This window comes from Hypanus sabinus, chromosome 20, assembly GCF_030144855.1.
Source record: "Hypanus sabinus isolate sHypSab1 chromosome 20, sHypSab1.hap1, whole genome shotgun sequence".
NCBI lineage: Eukaryota > Metazoa > Chordata > Chondrichthyes > Myliobatiformes > Dasyatidae > Hypanus > Hypanus sabinus.
The window spans coordinates 34283471-34310012 of record NC_082725.1 but is presented as its reverse complement, the minus strand read 5'-3'; the positions used below and the strand labels follow the sequence as shown (position 1 = coordinate 34310012).

The window sequence follows — 26542 nt, the reverse complement described above, 5'->3', positions numbered from 1 at the left end:
GGCTTGAAATACAGTGCCTAGCAACCTAAATATACCAAAAAGAGCAAAATTTTCAAAGCTATTTGCAAGCAATATGCGGCAAAGGCACACACAGCAAGTTGTTGCGACAGACCGGTGATGGATAATTTAGCTGCAAGAATATGGGGGACTTTCCTCCAACCATTGCTGCAGGTCTTCAAAAGCCACAGTGACTGAAAACAAAACACAATCAACAAATAAGGCTGGCAATTTTGTTTTTGCCAAAAATATTTCACCATTAAAATCAGCTGACAGAAAATAAATATTAATGCAATGTAACATATTGAAGAGTTAAATAGCTTGCAGACAGTTTCATCCATCAATAACTCAGTGGAATGCCAGATGGTTATAGCTGTTGGAAGCTGCACGAGTTCTTGAGATGAGAATACTCGACTCCTCTTCAGAGGCTTCATCAGTGTCTTTGTACTTTGTCAAAAATAGGGCTGTTTTCCCCATAGCAACATTTCCTTAGTTCCTTCTCTGATAATGCACTTGCCCCTCCTGGCATGCAGTGACCCCATAGGTAACAATTAACCTCCTTTTACTCAGCTAGCTTTCATTAGCCGTTAAACATCAACAAGTCTTATGTGAGCAATGAGGCTGATAGGAATAGTTCTCCCCGAGAGAGGTAGATTTTATGTCAACCAAACAAAGTGCTGTCCTAGGACATCAGAGAGATTAGATGCATGCAATAAATGTGATGTTTTGTATACCATAAGCTCAATATATTTTTAGACCGAGTTCTTGACTGTAGGTGACTGGCGAAGAAGATTCATACATTGAAACCCTTTCACATTAAGTTATGGGTAGTTCTGTGCGGGGATCTATATGATTCTGAAATGGGCCAAGATTGTTATGTTCACTTTACTTGTTCTTCCCAACAAAAGAATGAGGCTTGCATCCCATCTATTTGGATGGGATTCATACTGGGGTCTGATTGATTAGTCTTTGATCCAGAGGAATAGAACAGCTCTCTTCACATCCAAATTCAATCAAGTGTTTTCTCTAAAATATATTAAATTAGGGTATGGAGGGAAAAATGTCACTTTTGTTGCTTGTTTTGGTTAAGATTCATTTGTAATAGGTTCTTCACTCTATCTAGCAGTTATTAATTATCTGTAATAGATGCTTCAGATTTTCCAGATGGTAACTGCTTCAAATCTTAATGAGATTGTAACTGCTTCAAATCTTTCTACCTTATCAAATGGATATTCCCAAAAATTTTCAACAATTACTTGGGTTAAATGCTCTTAGAATCATTGAGGCTTGCGGTGAAGAAACTTATTTTTAAAATTAGATGTACTCGCCAGTTTATTAGCAAGCTATGCTTTTACTGTTGGACTTGGATCAGAATCCAGTTCAGACAACCCCACGTGAAAGGGTTTGGACTGCCTCATCTTGGCTTCCACAGTTATTAACTATTCATCAAAACAAATATGACCAAACTGGGACTAGATTGATAACCTCACTGAAATAAGTGCAGAGAACAATAAAGCCTTGCCTTGAAGGAACCTTTCTGAAGAAGGCAAGTAACATTATACTTTCTGTAGCACAGAAGTTCGTGGTCAGTGCTTTTCAATAAAATGTGAACGTATTAGATAGGGTGCTAAAGAGGCTGATCAGGAAGGTGCCTCAATTAAAGAATATTAGCTTCCAGAAGAGGTTGGACAGACTTTGAATGTTTTTTTTTCTTGAGTGTCAGAAGTTGGTGGTCGACCTGATGTAATTCTGAGTGGTATAGGTAGAATAGATGGTCAGTTTCTTTTTCTCCGGGTGGGGGGGCGGAATGTCAGGCTCCAATGGACATAATTATAAGGTGAGGTATGGGATAGAAATTGCAAGGAGATATGCAAGGCAAGTATTTTTACATAGAGGTGCCTAGAATGTACTGCCAGAGAAGTGATGGAAACAGATACTATGGCAACTTTTAAGAGGGATTTTAATAGGCACATTAACAATAGTGAACAGAGGGATATAGTCCATGCGCAGGCAGATGAATTCTTTTTTATTTTGGATTGGTGTCATGGTCAACAGTGTTCCTGCACTGCACTGTTCTATGGTTTATATGTGATCTAAAGATGCAGGGTAAATCCAGACAGCGTACCAGCTCAGGTGCTGAGGGACTGTGCAGCCAGGCTAACAGAGATATTAGCAGACATCTTTAATACCTCTCTAAACAGTCCACTGTCCCTGCAGGTTTCAAGGTGGCCATCATTGTTCCAGTTCCCAAAAGAGAAATGGCAAATGGCCTAAATAATTACCACCCAGTGGCACTGACTTCAACATTCATGAAGTGTTTTGAGCTCATAAAATTCCAGCTTGGAGCTATATTGGCCCCTTCCTGTTCACCTACTGCTCAAACTGGTCCACTGATCGATGATATAGCCTCGGCCCTCCACTCCATCCTGTCCCACCTAGAAAACAATGCCTCGTAGACCAGAATGTTCTTCATCAAGTTCACCTTTTAACACGGTCATCCCTCAAAAGCTGGTGGGTGAACTGCCCTTGTTGGGACCCAATACCCTGCTCTGTAAGTGGATCCTGGGCTTCTTGAGAGAAAGACCCCAGTCTGTCCAAGTTGGCAGCAATACCTCAAGCTCTGTCACGCTGAGCACTGATGCCCCTCCCGTGGTGTGTGCTCAGTCTGCTGACTCATGACTGCACTGCCAGATTTAGTTCAAACTGTACCGTCAGGTCAGTGGCTGGCCTCAGCAGCAACAATGGTGAGTCAGCATACAGAGGAGCAGGAAGAGAGGCTTGTCAGGTGGTGCAAGAACCACCAACTGAGTCTCAATGTGGAAAATACAAAAGAAATGATTGTGGATTTCAGGAAGGTACTGTCACCCAAGTTCCTTGGTGTGCACAGGATCTAACCTGGATCCACAACACCAGTCACTAGTCAAGAAGCCCCAAAGCGTCTACACTTTCTGAGGAAATCAAAGTGTCTGAGACTTCTCACCCCTATTCTTAACAACTTTCTACAGGAACACCATCGAGTGTCCTGTCATTTTGTGGTAAAGATAATGCAAGACATCAGACCAGAAGTCCCTACAGAAGACAGTAACATTTGCTGAGAGGATCATTGGAGTCTCCCTCCCTCTATTTGTGAAATTTAACAGGAGCGTTTTGGGAGAAGGGCCAGAAGTATTCTTGGATATCCCTACCATCCATCCTACAATCTCTTTAACCCACTACCATCAAGAAGGAGGTACAGAAGCATCAGGATTAGAGCTGCCAGACCTGATGACAACTTCTTCCCTCAGACAGTAGGATAACTGAATACCCTGCCTACATCGAGGTCTCATTGCTAGGACAGTGAGCTGTTTACTCTACTGTTTACGGTTTGCCTGTGCTATACACTACATGCACTTTGAATTACTTTTTATTAACTATTTGTGGTAATATTTTGTTTTTTGTTCTGTGTGTAATTATGTTTTGTGAGTGCACTGTGGTCCAGAGGAACATTGTTTCATTTGGTTGTGTATTTGTATAGTCAGATGACAATAAAGTTGAACTTGAATGTGGTGTGGTTTGGTGTTGAACACAGGTAATTCCATAACTCCAGATTACAACTTATTATTATTCCTAATGGCAACCACTATATGGTTTATCCGTCCACGTAAATACCATCACTCGGTGTCAAACATGTCCTTGTTACAAGTCTCCGACAGAGCAAATGCAATGATGATTAGGGTGGGGAAACATTACTCAGGGGCTGCTGCTGATTGCCGTCCAGTGACCTTGTGTGTGGATGAGGATGAGGTTGTTTTCTGATGTCATGTCCTTACAGTTTAACAGCCAATTTTTGTGGTCTAAGCAAATGGCAGATAACCTTAGACCACACCTTGGCGTGAGTTTCTGGCTCACGGAAAGATTAAATAAGAGAAAGTTGCAAGGAAATTGCAGATGTGTTTTCTACAAATGGCCTGTGTGCCTCACTTTGTTTTACCAGGGCTGGCTGCTCAGTGCCTCGGCCTTGTTACAGAGATTCACTTTGCTCCTGCGCAGGTGCAGGATAGTTTCTATCAATACCAAATAGTTCCTACAGCTTTCAGCCTATCCTGTATCTCCAGCCCCCCATAAACCAAAAGAAGATTTTGTGTGATTCTGCTGTAACTATATTAGAATAAAAAATGACAAACAATGTTAAATCATTACTCCTATATGTTTAAGTGCTACATAGTTTATGTAGATGTTGATCTGCAAAATAGCCAAAATAGGGGCTGATGCATGAACGTGGAACGGAGTCAGCATTTCTGACTGCAGTTTCTACTCCATGATCTAATATTTAGGATGTATATATAAAATCAGATTGCGCTAATGAACTCCAGATACCAGTCACAGAACTGATAGCTGCACTCAGTAGTTGCTGTTCACATGCATCCCCATTCCACAGTCAGTTGCGGAGTTGTGATAACTGATTACAATAGCTGGGGGTCAACAGTTACCAGGTGGGTAATTGAAATAAGTTTGATGGCTTGTTAAGTATTGTTGTGGTGAAGATTGATGGTGCAGTAGCGTATTTTAGCATAGCTTTTCCCCAGGTTAAAAGTGTGCCAGGGAATTGAGCTTTGCATACATTTTACATGTAGCATTTTGGAATGGTGCACATTTTTTTTCCTGAAAGCATAAGCAGTACATGAGGCAGACTTCACGTCTGCACCACCTCAAAGAGGGAATCTGTTTTCACTTATGTCTGAAATTAATGCAAGCAATTTAATACGTGTATGGGTCAGCTTAAAAAATAGATCAAGCTGAACACCGGCCATCAGACATAATTACCTGATGATGAGATGAATAAATTCTGCCGCTGGGCATTTGTGCCAGAAATTCCAGTATTTTGGAAATGCACAAAAGAATAGGAATGGTTGGAGTCTGCTGGGGGCAGGTGTCCTGGTGGCACATTTCTTGTATTCCAATTGCAGTCTGTACCAAACAACACAAGTCTGTATTCACTTCGCTTGTGGTTTTCAGAAGTCCATTTCCTTGTACGGTAAGGTTAACTTTTTGCTGTGCAAACCCTCCTCTCCATACTAACTCATTTGCTTAATCATATCAGATAGCTTAAGAATCTTAAGAAATTTTACTTTCTTCTTCCCACCTAACCCTTTTTTATTACAGCTGAATATGGCAAAATGTTAAGAAAATGGTTATTCTCCGCCCCTTTTATATTCTGCTTCCTTGTCTTGATATTGAACTTAATATAATCAGCCTGACTGGGAGGCATGGGAGGAATCAAGATACATTCTTACTTTACCTTGTCACAGAAGTCGCAGGTCACCTGTAGCAGATGAGAAATAGCAGGCTCTCTACTTGCTTTCGTAGCTGCACTAAAGCCCATAAAAAGCCAATGGACACCTGTCAGCATGATCACAGTTAACTTGCCATTGGTAGTTTTAACCATTACAGGAACATGTTGCAGTTAATTGTCTTTTGTCCTCCAATCTTGTTAAAAATGAGATTTTACTGTGAGGAAAACATGCACGTGCTACGTATAGCTGCAGATCATTATCATCTTTCTGTAAAGATTAAATTTGTCAAATTTAATTTAAGTTTATCAACAGAACAGCTAAAATGTCAGATTTGAAATATGTTATCAAGAGGTATGTTATCATTCTGTCATTAGCTTCACACTGAACAGTAGAGCACAAAAACACAAATGTCTGCATCAAGCACAATGCTAAATGAAACTAATTTCTTCTGTCAGTGTATGATCCATATCTCTCCACTCCCTACATATTCATGTGTGTATCTAACAATCTCTTTAACACCACTGTCATATCTGCTTCCATTACTCTCCCATGCAGCCAGTTCCAGGCTCCTGTCCATCATTTTTAGATTTGTCCCTCTCAGTAAAATTGAATGTCCTCCAGGACTTTATATCTTTTACTCTTGGCAACAAAAGTTCTAGCTCTACCTGATCTATACCTTTCATAATCTTATATACTTCTATCAAATTTCCCCTCAGCCTCCAATGCTCCAGAGTAAACAGCCAAGTTTGTCCAAGCTCTCCTTGATTCACACGCACTCAAATCCAAACTACAATCTTCGGCACCCCTTCCAAAGTCTTCACATCCTCACTCTAATGGAGTGACTGGAACTGTACACAGTCCTCTAAATGTCAAAGTTTTATATCTCGGCAGCAGGATTTCCTGACTCTTATTGTCAATGCTCCATCCAATGAAGGCAAGCATGCCATTATGCCTTCTTTACCACCTGATCTATTTGCACGGCCACTTTCAGTGAGCTATGGATTTAACCAGTCAAAATAAGTCAGAGCAGTTAAGAGTCCTGTATAGTTCCCTTTACTTTAGGCCTCCCATAGCTTAATAACTCATTCATGGATTAAATTTTACCTTTTTATTTCTCTTTCTATATCTGTAACTGATTTATCTTCTGCTGTATCCTTTGACAGTCCTCTGCATTATCACAAATCTACAGATCTTTCTATTGTCTGGAGAAGCACTAATGCATCTATTTACATTTTTATAAGTTATTTTTATACATCACAAACAACAGAGCTCCCACCACTAATCCCTGCAGAACACCACTGGTCATGCACCTCCAGCCAGAATAACACCCTTCCACCGGTTACTGTGGCTTCTGAGGACAAACAAATTCTGAATCCAATCTACCAAATCACCATGGATCTAATACAAGTTAGCCTGCCATCACTGAACTGTGACAAATGCCTTACTAAAATATTTCTAGACAACATCCTGTCCCCCTACCCCGGGAGTAAACAACATCCACTGGCCAACCCATATCAATCACTCTTGCCATCTCAGTTGTTTGTAAGACATGACTTGCCCTACACACAGCCATGCTGACTGTCCTCAATTAGGCCATGTTTTTCTATATGTCTTTAAATTCTAACTATAAGAATCCTCTCCATTAGCTTTTCTACTACTGGTATGAGACTCACTAGCCTATAATTTCCCAGATTATGCCTATTTTCCAGTTTGAGCAAAAGAAGAACATTGGCTATTCTCCATTCCTCCAAGCTTCCCTGAGGAGACATTGATTCCCCCTGGTTCAGGTGCAGCCAGTCCCTTCAATGTAGGTTTTACCTGACCTGAAAAAAGTCCCATGTATTCAAGTATAATTTCTTACCTCAATAGTATGTGGCACAGGTAGTACTCCTGAAATTACTTCCTCGGAATTCCAGCTTTATAACTTGTCACCTAATTCCCTAAAATCATTCATGCAGGATCCTATTGCTCTTCCAGCCTCTCTCACTAGTACTAATATGGACTTTGGCTTCTGGCTGCTCACCTTTCTATCTCAAAGTGTCCTATAACCACTCAGAAACATACCTGACCCTGGCTCCAGGGAACAGCATGCCATCCTGAATCCTCACAAGGTCACAGTAATGCTTAACTCTGCCCCTAATAATCAAGTCTCTTGTCACTGACACTCTATCTGACTTCACTCCTCCCTTCTGAGCTTTGAAGCCTGCCTCAGTGCTGCTGGTCTGGCATCTGTTGCAATCCCCCTGAAAGGCCATCTTCCAACAGTAGTGTAGCACAGTTGCTTTACAGGGCCAGCTGTTAGACAGGGGTTCAATTCCCACAACTGCCTATAGATTTGCTCTGGTTTCCCCCCACATTCCTCAGATATACAAGGTAAGTTGAGAGCATCACAAGCAAGAGCAAATCTGCAGACGCTGGAAATCCACACACAGATTCCAGGCCAGGCCAGGAAGCGCCTACGGAAAGAATGTAGTCAGTGTTCTGAGCCTAATGATTCCTGAAGTAGGGTCTCGGTCAGAATCATTGATTAGACTCTTTTCCACAGATGCTGCCTGACCTGCTGAGTTCCTTCAGTGTTTTGTGTGTGTTGCTTGAAGTTGTGGGCATGTTGTGTTGGCACTAGAAGCACTGCAACACTTGCGGGCTGCCCCCAGCAAATCTTAGACTGTGTTGGTTTTCAACATAGAAGCCATGGATTTCACTAAGTTTCAACGGATATGTGCCAAATAAAGTTCATCTTTATATTTTTAAAGAGGTATATCTGAAAGGGAGGACCACCCTCAAACACTGTACTGTCTGCCTACTCCTTTTACTTTTCCTGGTGGTCACCTAACTACCTACAGCCTGTACCTTCGATTCCTGAGAGCACAGAGCATAAAACTTCTATGCTGTCAGGATCCCAGATGATTTTCAGTCTGCTCACCTTCTGCTCCAGTCAGCCAAGAGCTGCAGTGGGGTGCAAATTCCGCAGGGGCAGTTGTCATGTCTTTTTGATCTCCCACGGTCCTACAGGAGGAACGTGCCACTGCCCTAACTGACATTCTCACTACACAAAGTGTAATAATCAAGTTAAAATTAGGTTCATGAGAATTATCCCGAGAGTGAAAGGGTAAAATGACTCTGGGCTCCTACTCACTGGAGTTTAGATGAATGAGAGAGGAGCTCACTGGTGTTTATCAAATATTGAAAGGCTTAGTTAGGGTGGACTGGAGCCCCAGTTACCAGGGACCACAGCCTCACAGTAGAAGGATGTCCCTTTGGAGCACAGAACAGTGCAACTTCTTAAGCCAGAGGGTGATGAAGCACTGGAATTAATTGCTGTGGAGGCCATCAGTGGGTATATTTAAAGAGATGGTTGATTAGTAAGGAGATTTGAAGGTCTAGTTATTATCAAACTATACATGTCTGAAATGTTTTCTTCTCCAGATAGCCACACAACCAAGAAATAAAAGAACATCAGCATGATCATCAAATTCCCCCTCCCCTGTACAAACAAAACAAACAAAAACAGGCACATCGACCCCAAATCCCCCTCCTTTGCACACAAAAAAAATGAGAAAGGTTGAGCGAGAAACAAAATACAAAAACACCATAAGACTGACAGGAAGTCCACAGTCCATGTCCACATCCAAAACACAGAAAACCTGGGCAACATTCTTCCTCTACGTAGCAGAGCAATCTCACCAGCAATAAAAGGCAGTTTCCCCTCTCCAAGGCAGAGTGATCTCACCAGTGATAAAGAGGCAGTCTTTCCTTTCCAACAACAGAACAATCTTCCTGGTGATTAAAAATGCAGGCAGCGGACATTTCAATCTTCCTTGTCACTTTAATCAGTTAACAATGGAAGCTTTAATCAGCCCCAAATGGAGTCTGACATCAGCTCACAGCCTTCTTGCCACGAGATTCCCACTTGCTGTTTCTGCCTCCTGGAAACCCTTTGGAGGATGCAAAGTGCTGAAACACCCTAATGATCACCAAACTGCAAATCACTGGCTCCAACAGTTCCAGAATCACATTAGTCAATTATTACAGGGAGAAGGCTGGAGAATGGGGTCGAGATGGATAATAAATCAGCCATGATAGTGGATCAGAGTCGATGGGCCAAAATGGCCTAATTCTGCTCCTATGTCTTATGGTCTTATAATGTTGGTGTGTGGACTCTGGTCTGGCGATCGGAAGGTCGTTAGCTCGAGCCTCAGCCGAGGCAGCGTGTGTGTCCCCGAGCAAGGAACTTAACCACACACTGCTCCTGCACGTTTATAGTCCAGTGGTGGCAGATGGTGCAGTGTGGACAAGACAAGACAAGAGTCTAACCTACCTTAGCTGTATGCTTACCTGTAATTCTGTAGTAACCCAACATTTTATTTTCTATTATTACTTTTACAGTTAAAATTTTAGCATCTTTTTCACATCAAGTTTTTTGAAAACCAAAATAAATTTAAACTTACTTTAGAACGCAGAATTTTGGCTGCATAGCAAGGATTTGGGCAAGATCCTTCACTCACTTCTGGGCAGGAGCCCATCATAGTAAATCTGTTCACTATCTATAATGTGATGGCTCACTTTAACTGGTTGTACATACAGAGAAGTAGATGATATAAACCCAGCCCTCTGCATAATATCCTTCAGATTAACATCAGAGCGAAGTTCAGGAGCCTCCATTACATATTTGTGAAAAGATACAGGGCAAAAAGCCTAGGGCTAACAAACTAGGCTTTGTTAGCACAGCTGATCCCACACTCTGACCATTATATTTCTGGAGCTTCCAGTTAAAAGGAACTTCTTCTAAAAATAGAAGTCTGGTCTTTTGACTTGAGAATGTACATCTACTATATGAGCAGTCATGGCAACTGAACCTTGGACTGTTGTGTATGTGTGTGCAGTTTTCTTGAATTCTTGAAACTTTGTAGAAAATTTATCAGATGAAACAAAACAAAATTACTTCTCCCTCCATTAGCCATGGTAACAAATTGTTTCTCTTGATGAGGATCTTCCTTGGTATTCTGAGGATGTGACTAAACGCATTGATAAAGGTAGAGCCATAGATGCAGTGTATATGGATTTTAGCAAGACATTTGATAAGGGACCCTATGCAAGGCTTATTGAGAAAGTAAGGAGGCATGGGATCCAAGGGGACATTGCTTTGTGGATCCAGAACTGGCTTGCCCACGGAAGGCCAAGAGTGGTTGTAGACGGGTCATACTCTGCATAGATGCCGGTGACCAGTGGTGTGCCTCAGGGATCTGTTCTGAGATCTGTTCTCTTCGTGATTTTTATAAATGACCTGAGGAAGTGGAGGGATGGGTTAGTAAATTTGTTGATGACACAAAGTTTAGAGGTGTTGTGGATATTGTGGAGGGCTGTCAGAGATTACAGTGGGACATTGATAGGATGCAGAACTTGGCTGAGAAGTGGCTGATGGAGTTCAACCCAGATAAGTATGAAGTGGTTCATTTTGGTAGGTCAAACATGATGGCAGAATATAGCATTAATGGTATGAGTCTTGGCAGTGTGGAGGATCAGAGAGATCTTTGGGTCCTAGTCCATAGGGCACTTAAAGCTGCTGTGCAGGTTTGACTCTGTGGTTAAGAAGGCATACGGTGCATTGGCCTTCATCAATCGTTGGATTGAGTTTAAGAGCCAAGAGGTAATGTTGGACCCTGGTCAAACCCCACTTGGTGTACTGTGCTCAATTCTGGTCACCTCACTACAGTAAGGATGCGGAAACCATAGAAAGAGTGCAGAGGAGATTTACAAAGGTGTTGCCTGGATTGGGGAGCATGTTTTATGAGAACAGGTTGAGTGAACTTGGGCTTTTCTCCTTGGAGCAATGGAGGATGAGAGGTGACCTGGTAGATAATCAGAAGCATTGATCGTGTAGGTAGTCGGAGGCTTTTTCCCAGGGCTGAAACGGTTGCCAGAAGAGGGCATAGTTTTAAGGTGCTTGGAAGTAGGTACAGAGGAGATGTCAGGGGTAAGTTTTTTACGCAGTGAGTAGTGAGTATGTGGAATGGGCTGCCAGCGGCAGTGGTGGAGGCGGAAACGATAGAGTCTTTTAAGAGACTCCTGGATAGGTGCATGCATCTTAGAAAAGTAGAGGGCTTTGGGTAAGCCTAGGTAGTTCTAAGGTAAGGACATGTTCGGCACAGCTTTGTGGGCCGTAGGGCCTGTATTGTGCTGTAGATTTTCTATGTTTCTAACTATGCCAACATGTTTTACAATTTGTATCCATTACATTCAATATGCGTCTGGTGTTCCAAGTGCGAAAGATCAGATGTAACAAGCATCTGATTGTATACTGTACTTGAGAAGAGGATGAAATCTGCACATCCATCATAAACTTGCAACCTCAGCTATTCATACGGAACTAAAAGTCAAAGCAAAAAACAAATTCCAGTGGAACTCAACAGGTCAAGCAGCCTCTGAGGGGGAAAGGAGTTGTTGATGTTTTGGGTTGGGACCTTGCATCAGGTCCAATACAAAACAGTATGGATTAAAAGACATCCAGTGCAGTTATTTATAATAGTCATCCTGTTCATCTGGTGCTACTTGATAGTTAACTCTTCATCTTGCTGCTCAACATACATCAGCACCTGCAGTCTCGGTAAAAATCAACGATTTCAGGTACCTATCGACTGGAGGTTATGTTACACCAAATGAGATCTATAACTGATCGCCAACCTTGACGCAAGACTCTAAAAAGGGGTGAAACCCAACTCAGCCACAGAAAAGTCATGTAATCAACATGTAGATCTGTCAACACCGATGACAGAAATGAGAATTATTATTCACGAGTGGAATAGGTAGCAAACCCACTTAAAGTTGTGGATCTATCTTGTATTTTCATATAAAATGCTATAGAAATTTCTTTGTTGAATTAAGTTGAGCTCTTCCCAAACCTAAAATGATACTTTGCCAGTTCTGCTGTTAATTTTAAAACAGCTTTAAGGCTTTCAGAGAAATCCAAGAGCATATTTTTAAAGATAATGCAGATTACAGTATGCATGCTGAAACTGTACAAAGCTAACAGTGTGAAGTGCTGTAACTTTATCTAAGTTTGCTTCCTCCTCTGTTCCTGTTAGTCTCTGCGAGTGAGCCAGAGCAGGAGCCCGAGCTTGAGTTAAAGCCTGAAGCAGAAGCTAAGGGAGAAGCCAAGGTGGCCCGTGACAGAAACCCAGCTGAACTGAGACCAGGACTGGACAGAGAGCAGAGACCAGATCGAGAGCCAGAAGAAAACGTAACACTGAGTGAAAAGGAGAGACAGAATGAAGAGCTGAACGAGAAAGATAACTGTTCGGCGTCCAGCATCTCTTCAGCCAGCAGCACTTTAGAAAGAGAAGAGAGGGAAGACAAAGTAGCCAGTGACAATGAAACTGGTAACAATCATAATTTCATTGACTATGTCAAAACACTGTACCGAGTTAAGAATTAGTAATTTCAGGCTGCAGTGCTCAACCAAGATAAATGCTTTGCTGTACTGTAGCGTGTAGAGTATATAGACAACATGAGCTTAATTATGTATTTGCTTTCATTTGTTCCGTTTAATTAGTATGAGTAACTGGCAAGATTTTGGTGAGTATTATCTGAAGGAACTGTTTCGAAATACTTAGATTTTCTTTGCTTTGTTACCGGTAATCTGATTTTTTTTTACTGTTTATGTTCATTAAGTTTGATGTTAATTAATGTTCATTATGACAAGTGAACAGGATAAGTACCACAAATAACAGCTCTTGATTTTTTTAAAAATCCACAATACTTTGCACCCGTGGCATGGCAACCAAATCCATGTAAGCACTAAGAAAATAACAAAGGAAAGTGCACAGACCTGAAATCACTTATGGTGAAAGATCAAGTTTAAAAAGTTGTTTAAGAACATGTGCATGATGTTTGAGTTCCTGGGCTTTCTCATTTCAAAATCTGGGAGTTACACTATACTATAAAATGAGTTAGCAGTAACTGGAATGTAGTTTACATTTATGCACCACATTCAAAGCTTTACAGGATGCAGACAAAATTATTTTCAGGACCCTTGAGTTACAATGGAAGATGGGAGGGATCAGGACTGTTCTTGAGAGAATAGATTAGGCTGAGTTGTGATGGTATGAGCTAAAAATGGAGAAGCTATTGCCGGTGGCTAAGGTGGAAGGATCCTGAGGAAACATGCTCCTAGAAAGGTGACTAGCATTCAATTTCAAGTTGCAAAACAGAATTCGGATATTTGAAGTGGAAATCTTTGCAATATTATTGAGAGAGGGCAGTGAGGGTGAGAAGAAATGAACTGAAAGCTGTCAGAAGTTTAGAGGCCTGAATGACCTCATGGAATGGCTACATTAGAATGTCTTGCCCTGTGGGAAAGGAGAGCAATATAGCAAGGTGTGTAGTAACACGCTTTGCTTTGCACTCCACTTCCGTTTTGTAGGTTCTTAATTGTATTAAATTTTGGTGATTAAGTGTAAATGGACCTGCAGTTACCATGCAGGTCTTGAGTTATTGGGTGGAGGATGAATTTCTAAGGAAGTGAGTATTCCTGTACAACTCAGTTTCATAGCAACTTAAATTAGACCCACTGTTTCCACCAGCACAAAGTCGCATTGACTTTGACTGAGATGGACACTGAAATCCAAGTTAAAAATCTAATGTCATTCAGACAGCAGGTTGTGCATCAGTGAGGAGGAATTTTATCTTGCAGTGGATAATCCTGATCTGTCTCCTGGATCATATTTTGGAATGAAGGATCTAAATAGCTGAGCTACTGTACTTACATGACTGTTATTATAGTGCCACAGAGGATCAAATTGTTTATGTAAAATATGTTCAGATGTTACTTAAGTAAATTAATTGCACTCTCTGAAATTGATAAGGATAAGTATTCCAATAATTTCTTCAGCTAAGCTATGCCTTATCTAGCTTTTTTGCAGCAAACTAATATTCTTCTTAATATCTTCACTTCATTAATAGTTAGCAGTGGAGTCTGTGGCACTGACTCAGACTTATATGATAGTCAACAGTACCAATCTCCCATTGCTAACTTGTAACCCCTGGTGTCTGTTCTTTTTTTGGACAACAGGTAAATGGATGCAGAGCATTAAGGATGTCAGTGTAAATGATCAGTGCAGCAACATTCTCAATAACAAACGGTTCATGCTGGACATGTTGTATGCACAGAACAAAAGTGGAGTTGATGATGCTGAAGAAACACAGCCTGAGACGCAAGAGGAGGAGAAACAAGAGTCCCTTGCAAGTCTGGCCAGTCGGATCTCCAATCTGCAGGCCAACAAGCAAGCTACTGAGGGCAACGTGAAGAAAATGGAGGTTGACCATTTGGAGAACCAAGGCAGTGTGAAAGCTTTCACTGAAAAGTTTAACAGTGGGGAGCTGAGCAAAGGACCTGCCCCATCTGACTGTGAAACAACCACTAAGACTGTGGATAAAGTGACTGCACAACCCAAAAAGGAATCTGATTACATCTGGGATCAATTATTGGCCAATCCTCGGGATTTAAAAATCAAAGATATAGACTTCACAGATTTGGAAGACGAAGATGATGTGGATGTGTTGGACATGGAAAACTTGCTTAGTTCTAGTGACTCAATACTTCCTCCACCACCACCACCCCCACCTTCTTTCGTGGGCTTGCCTCCCCCTCCACCACCCCCTTTACTGCATTTGCCACCTCCTCTTCCAGTACATGGCATGTTGGTACCCCCACCTCTACCTACAGGCCTCCATCAACAGTCTGGGTCACTGCACCCATCCAGGGGTGAGCCAACTTTCATTAAGAAAAAGAAAACCATTAGGTTGTTCTGGAATGAAGTCCGACCAATTGACTGGCAGTTTAAAAATCGGAAGCGATGCAAGGAACCGCTTTGGACCCAATTGGAACCTGTGAAAGTGGATGTATCCAAGTTGGAGCATCTTTTTGAATCTAAATCCAAAGAGCTGCCAGTCACCAAGGTAACAGATCCTCTTAAGACTCAGAAGACGATAATTCAGGGGGTATAAAAAAGAAATAGCATTAACTGATTTGAAGAATAGACTTGTATTTCAATTGAGTTTATGTATGTCATATTTCATTTTTCAGCACAGAAATGAGAGGGTGTAATGTAACGCAATGGTAGTTAAAGGTGGAATCACAAACAGGAGAAAATCTGCAGATGCTGGAAATCCGAGCAACACGCACAAAATGCTGGAGGAACTCAGCGGGCCAGGCAGCCAGGCAGCATCTATAGAGAAAAAACACAATCAACGTTTCATCTCAAAATGTCAACTGTGCTTTCCTCCCATAGATGCTGCCTGGCCTGCTGAATTCCTTTAGCATTTTGTGTGTGATGCTTGTAGTTAAAGGTCTATGTGAGTTAGCTTGAAAGGAATCTTGGGAGTGCAAGGTGACGTAATTGGCTAAACGCAACAGGAATATTTAATAAGGCTTTAAAGTGTAAACAAGGAACTGATTTGGGATTCATTTCTAGAGGAATATGTTACAAAGCCAGAAGTTTAAGTAAAATTACAAATTACTTATGGTACCACATCTATAAATTTTCTAATATCCTTCCCAAATGCTTCCCTCTTAACATTGTCTTGTTCTACACTTCCCCACCCATAGTAAAAGTTCTTTAGAATATATTCAATTAATTTATTTCAGAAGCCCAAAAGATCAATAAAACCACATCCTAGCTCTCCATACTCCAGCAAACTCTTCTCATAATCCAAGCTTCAAAGTCCTGTTATTTCACTGATTTTGCACTGCACTTCTCCCGAGCCTAAATACTTACAATCCAGTGCATTTCCAACTTTGTTAGATTTATAAAATCATCCACAAATGCACTGACCTGAGTGTTTCAGGATATCTTCCAACACCCTGGTTCAACTACAGGATATGTTCTCCTGATTTCTATCTAGTCAGCGCTGGGTTGTGAAATTATCCAGATGCTTTTAAACTAAACCCTAAAAGGCATTGGACAACAGAACTTCATCCCATATCTGGGCTGGTTTTAAATTTAGAGTCCAGCTGTGTAAGGAAGCTTTTCCAACCTGCTGCATCAGTCAGTCGCCAGAGAAGTATACAATCACATTCTCAGAGTATAAGGATGTCACTCTTTGCACTAATGTGTAATTGCTACTTTATAAAGTGCACTATAAAATTGTTGGTATGTACATATTTGTGTGGCATCGCATTCCCTGGACAAGGAAAGAATGCTGCTGTTATTCATTTGTGCTTGCCAAAATAATTTCATACAGGGACATGTTATTCTAATATTTATAAATTACTGGGCATGTCTCAGCTGAAGTGTTGTGTCCAACTTTGGTCATCTTATGTTGGAAAGGATGTCTAAGGCCTGGGAATTAAGCGATTTACTTCAATGATAAACACAAGAGGTTCTTCGGATGTTGGAAGTGCGGAATAAAACACACGCAGTCACAGACACACAGACAAACACAGCTAAAGGAACTCGGCAGGTCAGGCAGCATCTATGGAGAGGAATAAAGAGCGAGTGTTTCAGTCCACGACTCTTTCTCAGGACACCTGGTGAGTCGTGATGAAGGGTCTTGGACCGATATGTTGACTCTTCTTTCCATTGCTGGTGCCTGACCTGTTGTGTTCCTCCAGCATATTGTGTACGTTACTTAAATAATACCAGGAATGTGGTGTTTCAGTGACGAGGAGAGATGAGAAAAGTGAGATTAGTTAGCCTACAACCATTAAGATTGAGAAGATACTACAAAGGAGAATGTTAGATAACCAGAGGATCCATTTTAAGGTTAATGAGAAAAGAATCCTAGAGGTAAAAACAAGATAAAATTTAGACCGTCAATCAAAGTAATCTGAAACAAGTGGGGTGGGGGGGAGGGTGGAGATGGCTTCTGGAGTCATTTTCAAAATGAAAATTTAAAATCTGACTATAGACCAGAGTCCTGGGGTTTATTGGATAACTCTTTAAAGGGGTCAGGGCATGTATAATGGGCTGAAGAACCACCTGCATTGTATACTTGAATAACTTGTAAAACAGCAGTTGCCTCGCAGCACCTGTTCTCGGGCAAGTTATTTTAATGCAATGTACAGGCACCAGATTGGAGTTGCATTGCCAAGGATTTATTGTTTAGAAGTCTGTTTTAAAAATAGAGTGCTGCATTGCTCTTTTGGAGCTCTGTGTCTGAAACATGGGCACACCCCTCTTCCAGCACAGCAGATCTTTAAGGAAGGTTTGGATTTCTATAGTATCTTTCATGAACCTTTCCGAAGCACTATCCACTAGCTGCAGAAAGTTTTTGAAGGGCCGTCATTGTTATATTGTCAAAGAAACTGGGCAAATTGCTCACAGCAGGATCTCGCAAGCCACAGCATGGGAAAAGTCATCTCTTTTACAGGAAATGGCAAATGCATATTGACTAGAATAAGATGACAATTCCCCAGTGAAATAGTGCAATGTGTTTATGATCACTTGAAAGAACAAACAAGGTATTAGTTTAATGTCTCCTGTTTCAGTAAATCTACTTGTAAACCCAGGTTATATCTGTTGAAGATACAAGAGACTACAGATGCTGGAAATCTGGAGCAATACACCGAGGAGCTGAAGGAACTCAGTGGATCAGGCAGTGTTCATGGAGGGAAGTGGATACTCATCATTCCAAGACACAGAATCTCAACTCAGAACATCAACTGTACATTTCCTTCCATAGATACTGCCTGGTTCACTGAGTTCCTCCAGTTCCTCGGTGTATTGCTCTGTTGAATTTATTTTTAAACTAAATGCAAAAGTACTGCCCCAATGTGTAATTTCCACATCAGTGGTGCATCACTTCAGTGGTCATTTCTTCCAAAACACCATGTAGAGTCCTGACCAAGTTACCCTGAGATGATTCTTACTTTGCAATCCAGAACAACTAGGTTTAAAGCCACTGTTTGGCTGGTAATTCCTTTAAAACATCCCATGTGTAACTTCTGGGTCCCCACTTTCCAGCTTCCTCCAATACCCCCTTGATTCTTTTACTCCTTCTACGACATAAGCCTTGCCTCTTGCTTCTTTTGCTCCTGCCACTTTCACTCGGCCAAGCCCATTCACTTGTCATTACCTCAGTTACCCACTTTCCTCCAGAAAGCTTGCACCTCAGCCATGTAGCACTGAAACTTCCATTCCACTCACCCAGTTAGAGTTGCCATCCTTATGTTAGGTAACTCCCAACTTCCTACTTACTGACAAACTCCCAAGCTCCAATTGTTAGCCTATTCCCAATGGTAACCCTCTTCCCCATTGCCTTTCCTTCCCTAACCCCCCACCACCCAGACAAATGCCTCTGCACAGAGATGGAAAACCCATTTTGTGGTCATAGAAGCTTTGGATCTTCATGCTCAGAAATGTCCAGTAGAAAACCTGCAATAGCAACCATCCAAATCACTCAAAATGGATGTACTAGGTTTTGCAGACAATCATCAGCTTTTGAGATGCGTTTCCGAGAGTGATACTCAGGCTCTGAACTGTTAAACAGTTTGTCCCATATGGTCAACAGAGCCATAAGACTATAAAATATATAAAGGAGCAGAATTATACCATTCAGCTCATCGAGTCTGCTTTGCCATTCAATCATGGCTGATTTTTTTCCCTCAGTTCCATTCCCCTCATTCCCCTGTCTTTTCTCCATAACCCTTAACCCCTTTATTAATCAAGAATCTGCTTGAAATGCTCCCAATGATCTGGCCTTCAAAGCCATATGTGGAAAAAAAATGTTACAGATCTTCCTGCCTGAAGAAATTCCTCTTCATCTCCTTTCTAAACTGATGTTTCTTTACTCTAAGGTTGTACTCTCAAATCTGAGACTCTCCTCCTAATGGAATCATCTTCTTTACCTCCACTCTAGTCAGATCTTTCAGTATTCAACCAACAAATGATCTGGGAGCTTGCTGGCCCACAAGATCAAATGTTTTATCTCCTTAACAAAAGAAAGTTAAACAGAAAAATCCGAGATGAAGTGTGAATTAGCTTGTGAATTCTGGATCAAAGAAGGTATAGAGAAAGACTTTCAAAGGGGGACAGAGAGTGATGTGAAGAAACCAACAGGAAAAATGTCATGAATGATCTCATGCTTTCTCATTCTGCAAAGGAGATTGATCAGTATACATTAACAGTTTTCAGATAATTTAACATTGTGGTCGTCGTTAAATCTCACTGGGTCAAAATCCTGGAGCTCTGTCACTATCTGCATAGTGGTATACCAACACCTCAAGGAGTGCAGTGGTTCACGAAGGTAGTTCACCATCATCTCAAGGGCAACGAGGGATGGGAAATTAAATGATGGCTTACATCCCCCTGAATGAATGTGAAGCTTTCAAATGAATAGTGCACAACCAATGTTCAAATCCATGAAATTAAAAATCATAATAAGGAATTGTTCTTTTTATAAAGCTATCAGTGGAGCAGGATAAATTGGCCAGCAATTTGTTTATTGATAATTGACAGATATCTCTTACATCAAAAGTTGCTGACCATTTTATTTCTTAATAACTGTTAGTGACTTTCATGTACAGTTACATTTTTTTTTAGCAAGATTTGAACTGTTATATTATGAACAAAAGGTCAACAAGGTCATTCTGTGAGATTTCCTGCCTGGGGATTTATAATCAACTACCATTTCAACAAGGGCAGTTAAATGTGTTAATGTTTTTCAGTTTTTATTATTAAATCCATAGCAATTTCTTCACTCTTTAATATCATTCTTTTTTGCATAAATCGATAAAATGAATGTTTGCCCAACAGTTGGACTGCATAGGCCTGGAAATGAAAATAAATCACATGTGCAACTATTACTGGATCAAATTACATCAGTTGGGAATTCAACCAGGCATTTGCAGTCATGACTCATTTCTGTAACCATAATGTGATTTCCATATCAGAGACACTACGATGATGCAATGCCCAGTGCAAAAGCTCTTTTATCGAGCTCTACTGGGACAATGTAGTTTTAAAACCACACTATCCAAGTTGCAAATGCTGCACAGCCGATGCCAGTAATTCACTGCTTCAAGGCTTGAGCTCCAGCCGTAGGCCTGATGAGAACTGAGGTTAAATTCTTGAGCCTGCCTGGAAGAGGAGACTTGACTGCGCCTTTTGATTGTGCCTAGTCATTTGCAATCAAGACCAATCTAGATTGCTGCTGAATATTGAGAGGGATGATAACTCAATTTGTTTTGTCCCACAGCTCCTGTGCTATGATAGTACCCATATCTTAGATTTACTTTACTTATTCCAGTAACAATACTGGGATATAACAGTTTTGTTAATAATTGAGGAATAATATTTTAATGATAAAATTGATCTAAGTTTTTCCATTCTAAAGTATTATTTTGTCACAAACAAAATGAAGTAAGAAGTACAAATCCAAAATATTGGTCACAAATTCATATTTTGACACGGTTGCAATTTCTATTCTGATAAGGAATGGCTGCTGTATTTCTGGAGATTAGATATTGAAGGATTGTGTTGATGAATTTATTCTTTCTTCCTATTCTGCATTTATTTATACTTAATGTGACAGCAGGTGTGGGGTGGGGGGGGGCGGGGTAGACTCCTCTTTCAGTAATGTTTGAAAGTATGTCACCATATGTTTTCAGAAGCATCCTGACTGTGGACAGTGCATTTAAGTCATATTTGGTTCACCTTTCCATTGTACTGAAGTTCGTCCATTTCTGTTCTGTTTTCTCACTGACAAGATCATGCTCTTTAGTTTGAAATGAAAGCAGACATGCTGGAAATAATCAGCAGGTCAGGCAACAACTATGGAGAGTGAGAGATGCAGTATTATCATAGGCACAGATTCTGCAGTTGCTGGGAATCAATATTAACGTTACAGGTTGATGAGATTTCATCACATTTTTCTCTTTATTCTTTAATCAGTTTTGGTCTGATCAAAATTAATGCTATTTTACAAAATCTGTTACGGAACAGGATTTTTTTTAGTTGCAGTGAGCACAACTTTTTGTTTAACTTTTCTAATTCAAATTTCAGTACATTGCCTTTTAATTTGGAAAATTTAATAGATTAGGCCATCATCTTTGTAAAGCCGCATGATGCAGTTGTTTAAATTTATACCTTGATCTCCTCACTAGCCAAACATCAGGAAATGATTAGCCTTTCCTGTGCTCAACCTGAATGCTTCAATCATAATTCTGTAGCTCTTGCCAGTGATGCCACGTCCTATGAATAAACTTCAATAACAAACAGATTTTAAAATAAGCTTGAAAAATACTTGATTACAAAGGGAAGCAGCCTTTTTTTGGGGAAAGAGAAGAGCAGTAGGAAAAGGTGTAGAAGCAATTGTAACTATTAACCAATAACTTGCTTGAAGATATAATTTTCAAACTTTTGTCAAGTTTCCTTTGCACAGATGGAAACAATTTTATGCCAGTAACAGCCTTTTAACAATGAGTTGTACAAATTATAGTTATAAAAATGTCCATTACTGATAACTTTACTGCATCAGTCAGTTAAAATAAAGCAAAAATGAACTCTATTAATGAAAAAGACTTCTAATGATTTCTTGACATGGGGTTGTTTTTTGTTCATAATTCATCTGGTACAATTTTAAATGGTCCAATATCTGCATTTTAATTATAGGCTTCAGAGATTCCTGTACTCTGAGAGAAAGAATTTGCTACTCCTCTGAACAGGCACATCCATAATCATTGGCAGTAACAAAAATGAAGGAACATCGTCAAGTTTTACCTTCAGCATATCTAAGTTGTAGGGGGAGAAATGATAAACTGGTTCTGTATGCAACAAAGAATTGCTGTTAGTAAAGTTAAACCATTGTTAGCACATCTGACTGACTGAAATGCTGGCAGCATTTTCAAAGGTGGTTTCAATAAACCTAACACAGATGGCAAAAATCCTGTGGCTTATTGTGTCTGGGTAGGGATTGAGTGACCTAACAAAGACTTTAAAATAACAATTGTTTCTTCTTTTGTGATGACTGGGGATCTGCCTTCAAAATAAAAAGTTGCAATTCAGAACAAAGTTAACAAACCTCAAATCAAATACTTAATGCAAATTCAAATTCATCATTACTTAAATTTCTATTTTGTCATAGTTTCATACTGCGTGCAAACATGTCCATCGGCCCATCCATCTGCCCACAATTTTGTGTTGGATGTTAACCCCGTCTTCTGATATGACCAAGATCCAGTTTATAAAATTTTGATGTTAAAACTTGTCTTTATGCTCGCCTCTTCCTTTTGCTAAGATTTAGCCTTTAAAACTTCCAGAATTTCTACTCTCCCACTTTGTATCTTATACAAAGCAATCTATTGACCAACTTCAGCTCATTCAGAATGCCGCTGCTAGACTTCTAATAAAAACCAGGATGAGGGAAATATATCACTCCCATCCTAGCTATTGTGCATTGGCTTCTTTATCTTTTCAAATTCTTTTCAAACTTCCCTTGTTTTTAATGCTCTCAATGATCTGGGACTGGAGTGCAACACAGAATCATTTTTGTTTTATCCTGCTCGAACTCTCAGGTCTTCGTCCTCCAGTCTCTTAAATTTAAGCAAGTTCCCTCGAAAAGTAATTGTCGCATCAGGTTTTTTTGAGCTAAGCTCCTAAACTGTGGAATTCAATACTGTATCTTAAAAAAAAGCTGTAAGAGATGCAGACTCAGTTGACACTTTTAAATGCTACCTCAAAATCTATTTATTTAACCTTGCTTTTAATGAACATCTTTTTGTCTTTTATTTTCAAATATTTTTTAAAAATTTTTAAATTTTATTTTCATGTTTTCACTTTATCCCATTGTAAAACACTTTGAATTACATAGTTTGTGTGAAAATTGCTCTATATATAAGGTTATTAAATCTTGTTTGAATGCCTTCTGGGATTGATGGTTGTACTACTAATTATTTACCTTTTCATTAACTAATTTAATTTGTTCTTTTAAACACCTGTCTCTTAGCCCCACTCTTTTGTCCTCATGTTGCTCAGTGCTAAATTTTCCTTAATATCACTTCTGTGAAATATCTTCCATCAAATTGTATGTTAAAGGTACAACATCAGTGAGTACAGAGAGAGCTTGCAGTCCCTGGTAAATGTTAAGATCGGTCTTTAGTTGACGGCACCTGTGTTGAAATGTAAAGCTTGCTGTCTGATACGCTGATGCTTAATTTTATTCAATAGGGTTTTATACACTAAAAAGAAATCATCTTTTTTAAAAGAAACTTCAATTTTGAAATATATCCCTGGCACACTTTGAATTCTTGTAACAGAATTGCAGCCATAAATTTTCGAGGAATATTATTGTGGATGTCTATTGTGAAAACACTAGAACAGGATTAAATCACTAACCTAATCTTAAATATAATTCCATGCCATCTTTACCACTTACAGTACTGTTATTTGGTACCTTTGCTCCATTTCAAGGATGATGTTAAGTCAGGTGATGGAGTAGCTGGTGAAAAGGTAGATGCAACGTGAAGAGGAACTATGAGGAAGAATAGGTAGTGGGCAAAGAATAAATGCAGTCAGATGAGTTGAAATGTGTTTAATTTGAGAAATATTAAGAACAAAAGTGATTACCTTAGAGCATGGATCAGTATTTGGAATTGCAATGTTGTGACCATTAGAGATCTGATGTTGCAAAAGCAGGATTAATTGCTTGAATTTCTGGGTTTCTTGATGTTTTTAAAGGGATAGAGGTAAGGTGGATGCGGGTGGGGGGGGGGCATGGAAAGTAGCATTACTGATTAGGAACAGCAGCAAAAAGGGAGAACCATCATGGAGAAATCACCTAATGAGTCTGTGTGGATGAGCGACAGCAACAGGAAAGAACAGTCTCTCTACTAGGAGTATTCTTGAGCACCAGGATGCTGATGAACAGATAAGTAGGTAAATTTTGGAAAGGTGCCAAGTTAACAGGGTTGTTGTAGCGGGAACTTCAACTTCCCTAATATTGATTGCCATCCCATTAGTGCAAAAGGTTTGGATGGGGTAAAACTTGTTAGATGGGTCCAAGAAGGATTTCTGACTCAAATATAGAAAGGCTGACTCGAGGAGAGGCAATACTGGATCTGATGCTAGGCAATAAACCAGGTCAGGTATCAGATTTTTAAGTGGGAGACCATTTCGGAGACAGTGACCACAACTCCCTAACCTTAACTATAGCCTTGAAGAAGGATAGGAGTAGATGGTATGGGAAGGTATTTAAGACTATAAGACAGAGGAGCAGAATTAGGCCATTGGCCCATTGAGTCTGGCCGCCATTCAATTATGGCTGATCCTTTTTTCCCCTCCTCAATCCCAGTCCCTGGCCTTCTCCGTGTAACCTTCATGACAGCAAATTTCTCAAATTCATCACCCTCTGGCTGAAGAAATTTCTCCACATCTGTTTTAAATGGGTGCCCCTCTATCCAGAGGTTGTGCCCTCTTATCCTATTCTCCCCAGCATGGGAAACATCCTTTCCACATCTACTCTGTCTGGGACTTACAACATTCAAAAGGTTTCAGTGAGATCCTCCATCATCCTTCTGAATTCCAGCAAGTACAGACTCAGAGTCATCAAACGTTCCTCGTATGATAACTCTTTCATTACCGGAATCATTCTTGAAACCACCTCTGGACCCTCTCCAAAGTCAGCATATCTATACTTAGATGAGGAGCCCAAAACTGATCACAATACTCAAAGTGAGACCTCACCAGTGCTTTATAAAGCTTCAGCATCCCATTCCTGCTCTTGTATTCTAAACCTCTTGAAATGAATGCTAATATTGCCTTTCTCCCCACTGACTCAACCTGCATTTTAGCCTTCAGGTGTTCTCCACAGGGACTCCCAAGTCCCTTTCCATCTCAGATTTTTGGATTTTCTCCCTGCTTAGAAAATAGTCTGCACATTTATTTCTACTCCCTAAGTGCATGACCATGCATTTTTCAACACTGTATTTCTTTTGCCACTTTCTAGCCCACTCTCCTAATCTGTCTGTCCTTCTGCAGCCTACCTAATTGGGGAAGGGGGAATTGTGATGCTTCTCGGCAGGAACTGGAGTACTTAAATTGGGAAGAGAGGTACTCGGGGAAATACACAACAGAAGATTGGAGATTTCAGGGGGGTTCTGGATAGGTTTGTCCCAATAAGTCAAGGAAAAGTTGGTAGGATGAAGGAACCGTCGTTGACAAAAATTGTGCAACATTTAGTAAAGTGGAAGAAAGAAGTTTATTAAGGTTTAGAAAGCAAGAATCATACCTGTCTCTAGAGAGTTATAAGGTAGCCAGAAAGGAGCTGAAGAATGGACAGAGGAGAGCTAGAAGGGAGGATGAGAAGGCCTTGGTGAGTAGGATTAGGGATTAGCAGAGTGAAGATAGGACCAATCAGGGATAGTAGAGGAATGTCATTAATGAATACTTTTGCTTCAGTATTCAACAGTGATAGGGAACTTGATGTACATTATGTGAGGACAGCATAAAGCAGGCTGATATGTTAGAGTATGTTGATGTGAAGGTAGAACTTTTGAAAAATGTTAGGATAGATAAGTCCTCAGGGCCAGACAGAGTATACCCCAAGTTACTATGGGAAGCACGGGGAGAGATTGCTGTGCCTTTGCAATGATTGTTGCATTCTCACTGGCCAAAGGAGTAATACCAAATGTTTGGATGGGGATAAATGTTATTCTTTTGTTCAAAAAAGGGAGTAGGGATAATCTGGGGAATATGGAATTATTGGAGAGTGTTTGGAGAAGCATAGTCTGATTAACGATAGGATGTATAGCTTTGAGAAGGACAAGTCATGCCTCTTGATCTTGATTAAATTCTTTGAGGAAGTTACAGTATACATTGATGAAGGTAGAGCAGTAGATGTGATGCATATGGATTTTAGTAAGGTATTTGATGATAAGGTTTCCCACGGTAGGCTCATTCAGGTTAGGAGCCACGGGATCTAGGGAAACTTGGCTGTGTGAATGCAGAACTGGCTTGCCCATAGAAAGTAGAAACTGGTAGTAGATGGACTGTATTCTGCCTGATGGTTGGTGACCAGTGGTGTTCTCCATGGATCTGTTCTGAAACCTCTGCTCTTCATGATTTTTATAAATGACTTAGATGTGGAGATGGAATGATGGGTTAGGAAATATGCAGATAACATGAAGGTTGGTGGAGTAGTGGATAGTGTAGAGGGTGCTGGAGGTTCCAGTGGGATACTGACAGATTGCAGAGCTGAGCTGAGAAGTGGCAGATGGAGTTCAACACGGAAAAGCGTGCAGTGATTAATTATGCAAGGTCAAATTTGAAGACCTAATATGG

General features: G+C 40.4%; 1 protein-coding gene across 3 annotated transcripts in view; it reads left to right on the top strand.

Moving 5' to 3' along the window:
• The window catches only part of fhod3b (formin homology 2 domain containing 3b), a 519315-nt gene that overhangs the window by 435310 nt on the left and 57463 nt on the right, over positions 1-26542 (top strand). For all 3 annotated transcript variants that reach the window (XM_059945317.1, XM_059945318.1, XM_059945319.1), the window contains 2 exons: positions 12353-12646; positions 14338-15224. In XM_059945317.1, the coding sequence (XP_059801300.1) occupies positions 12353-12646; positions 14338-15224 (1181 nt within the window). The remainder of the gene's footprint in view (positions 1-12352; positions 12647-14337; positions 15225-26542) is intronic.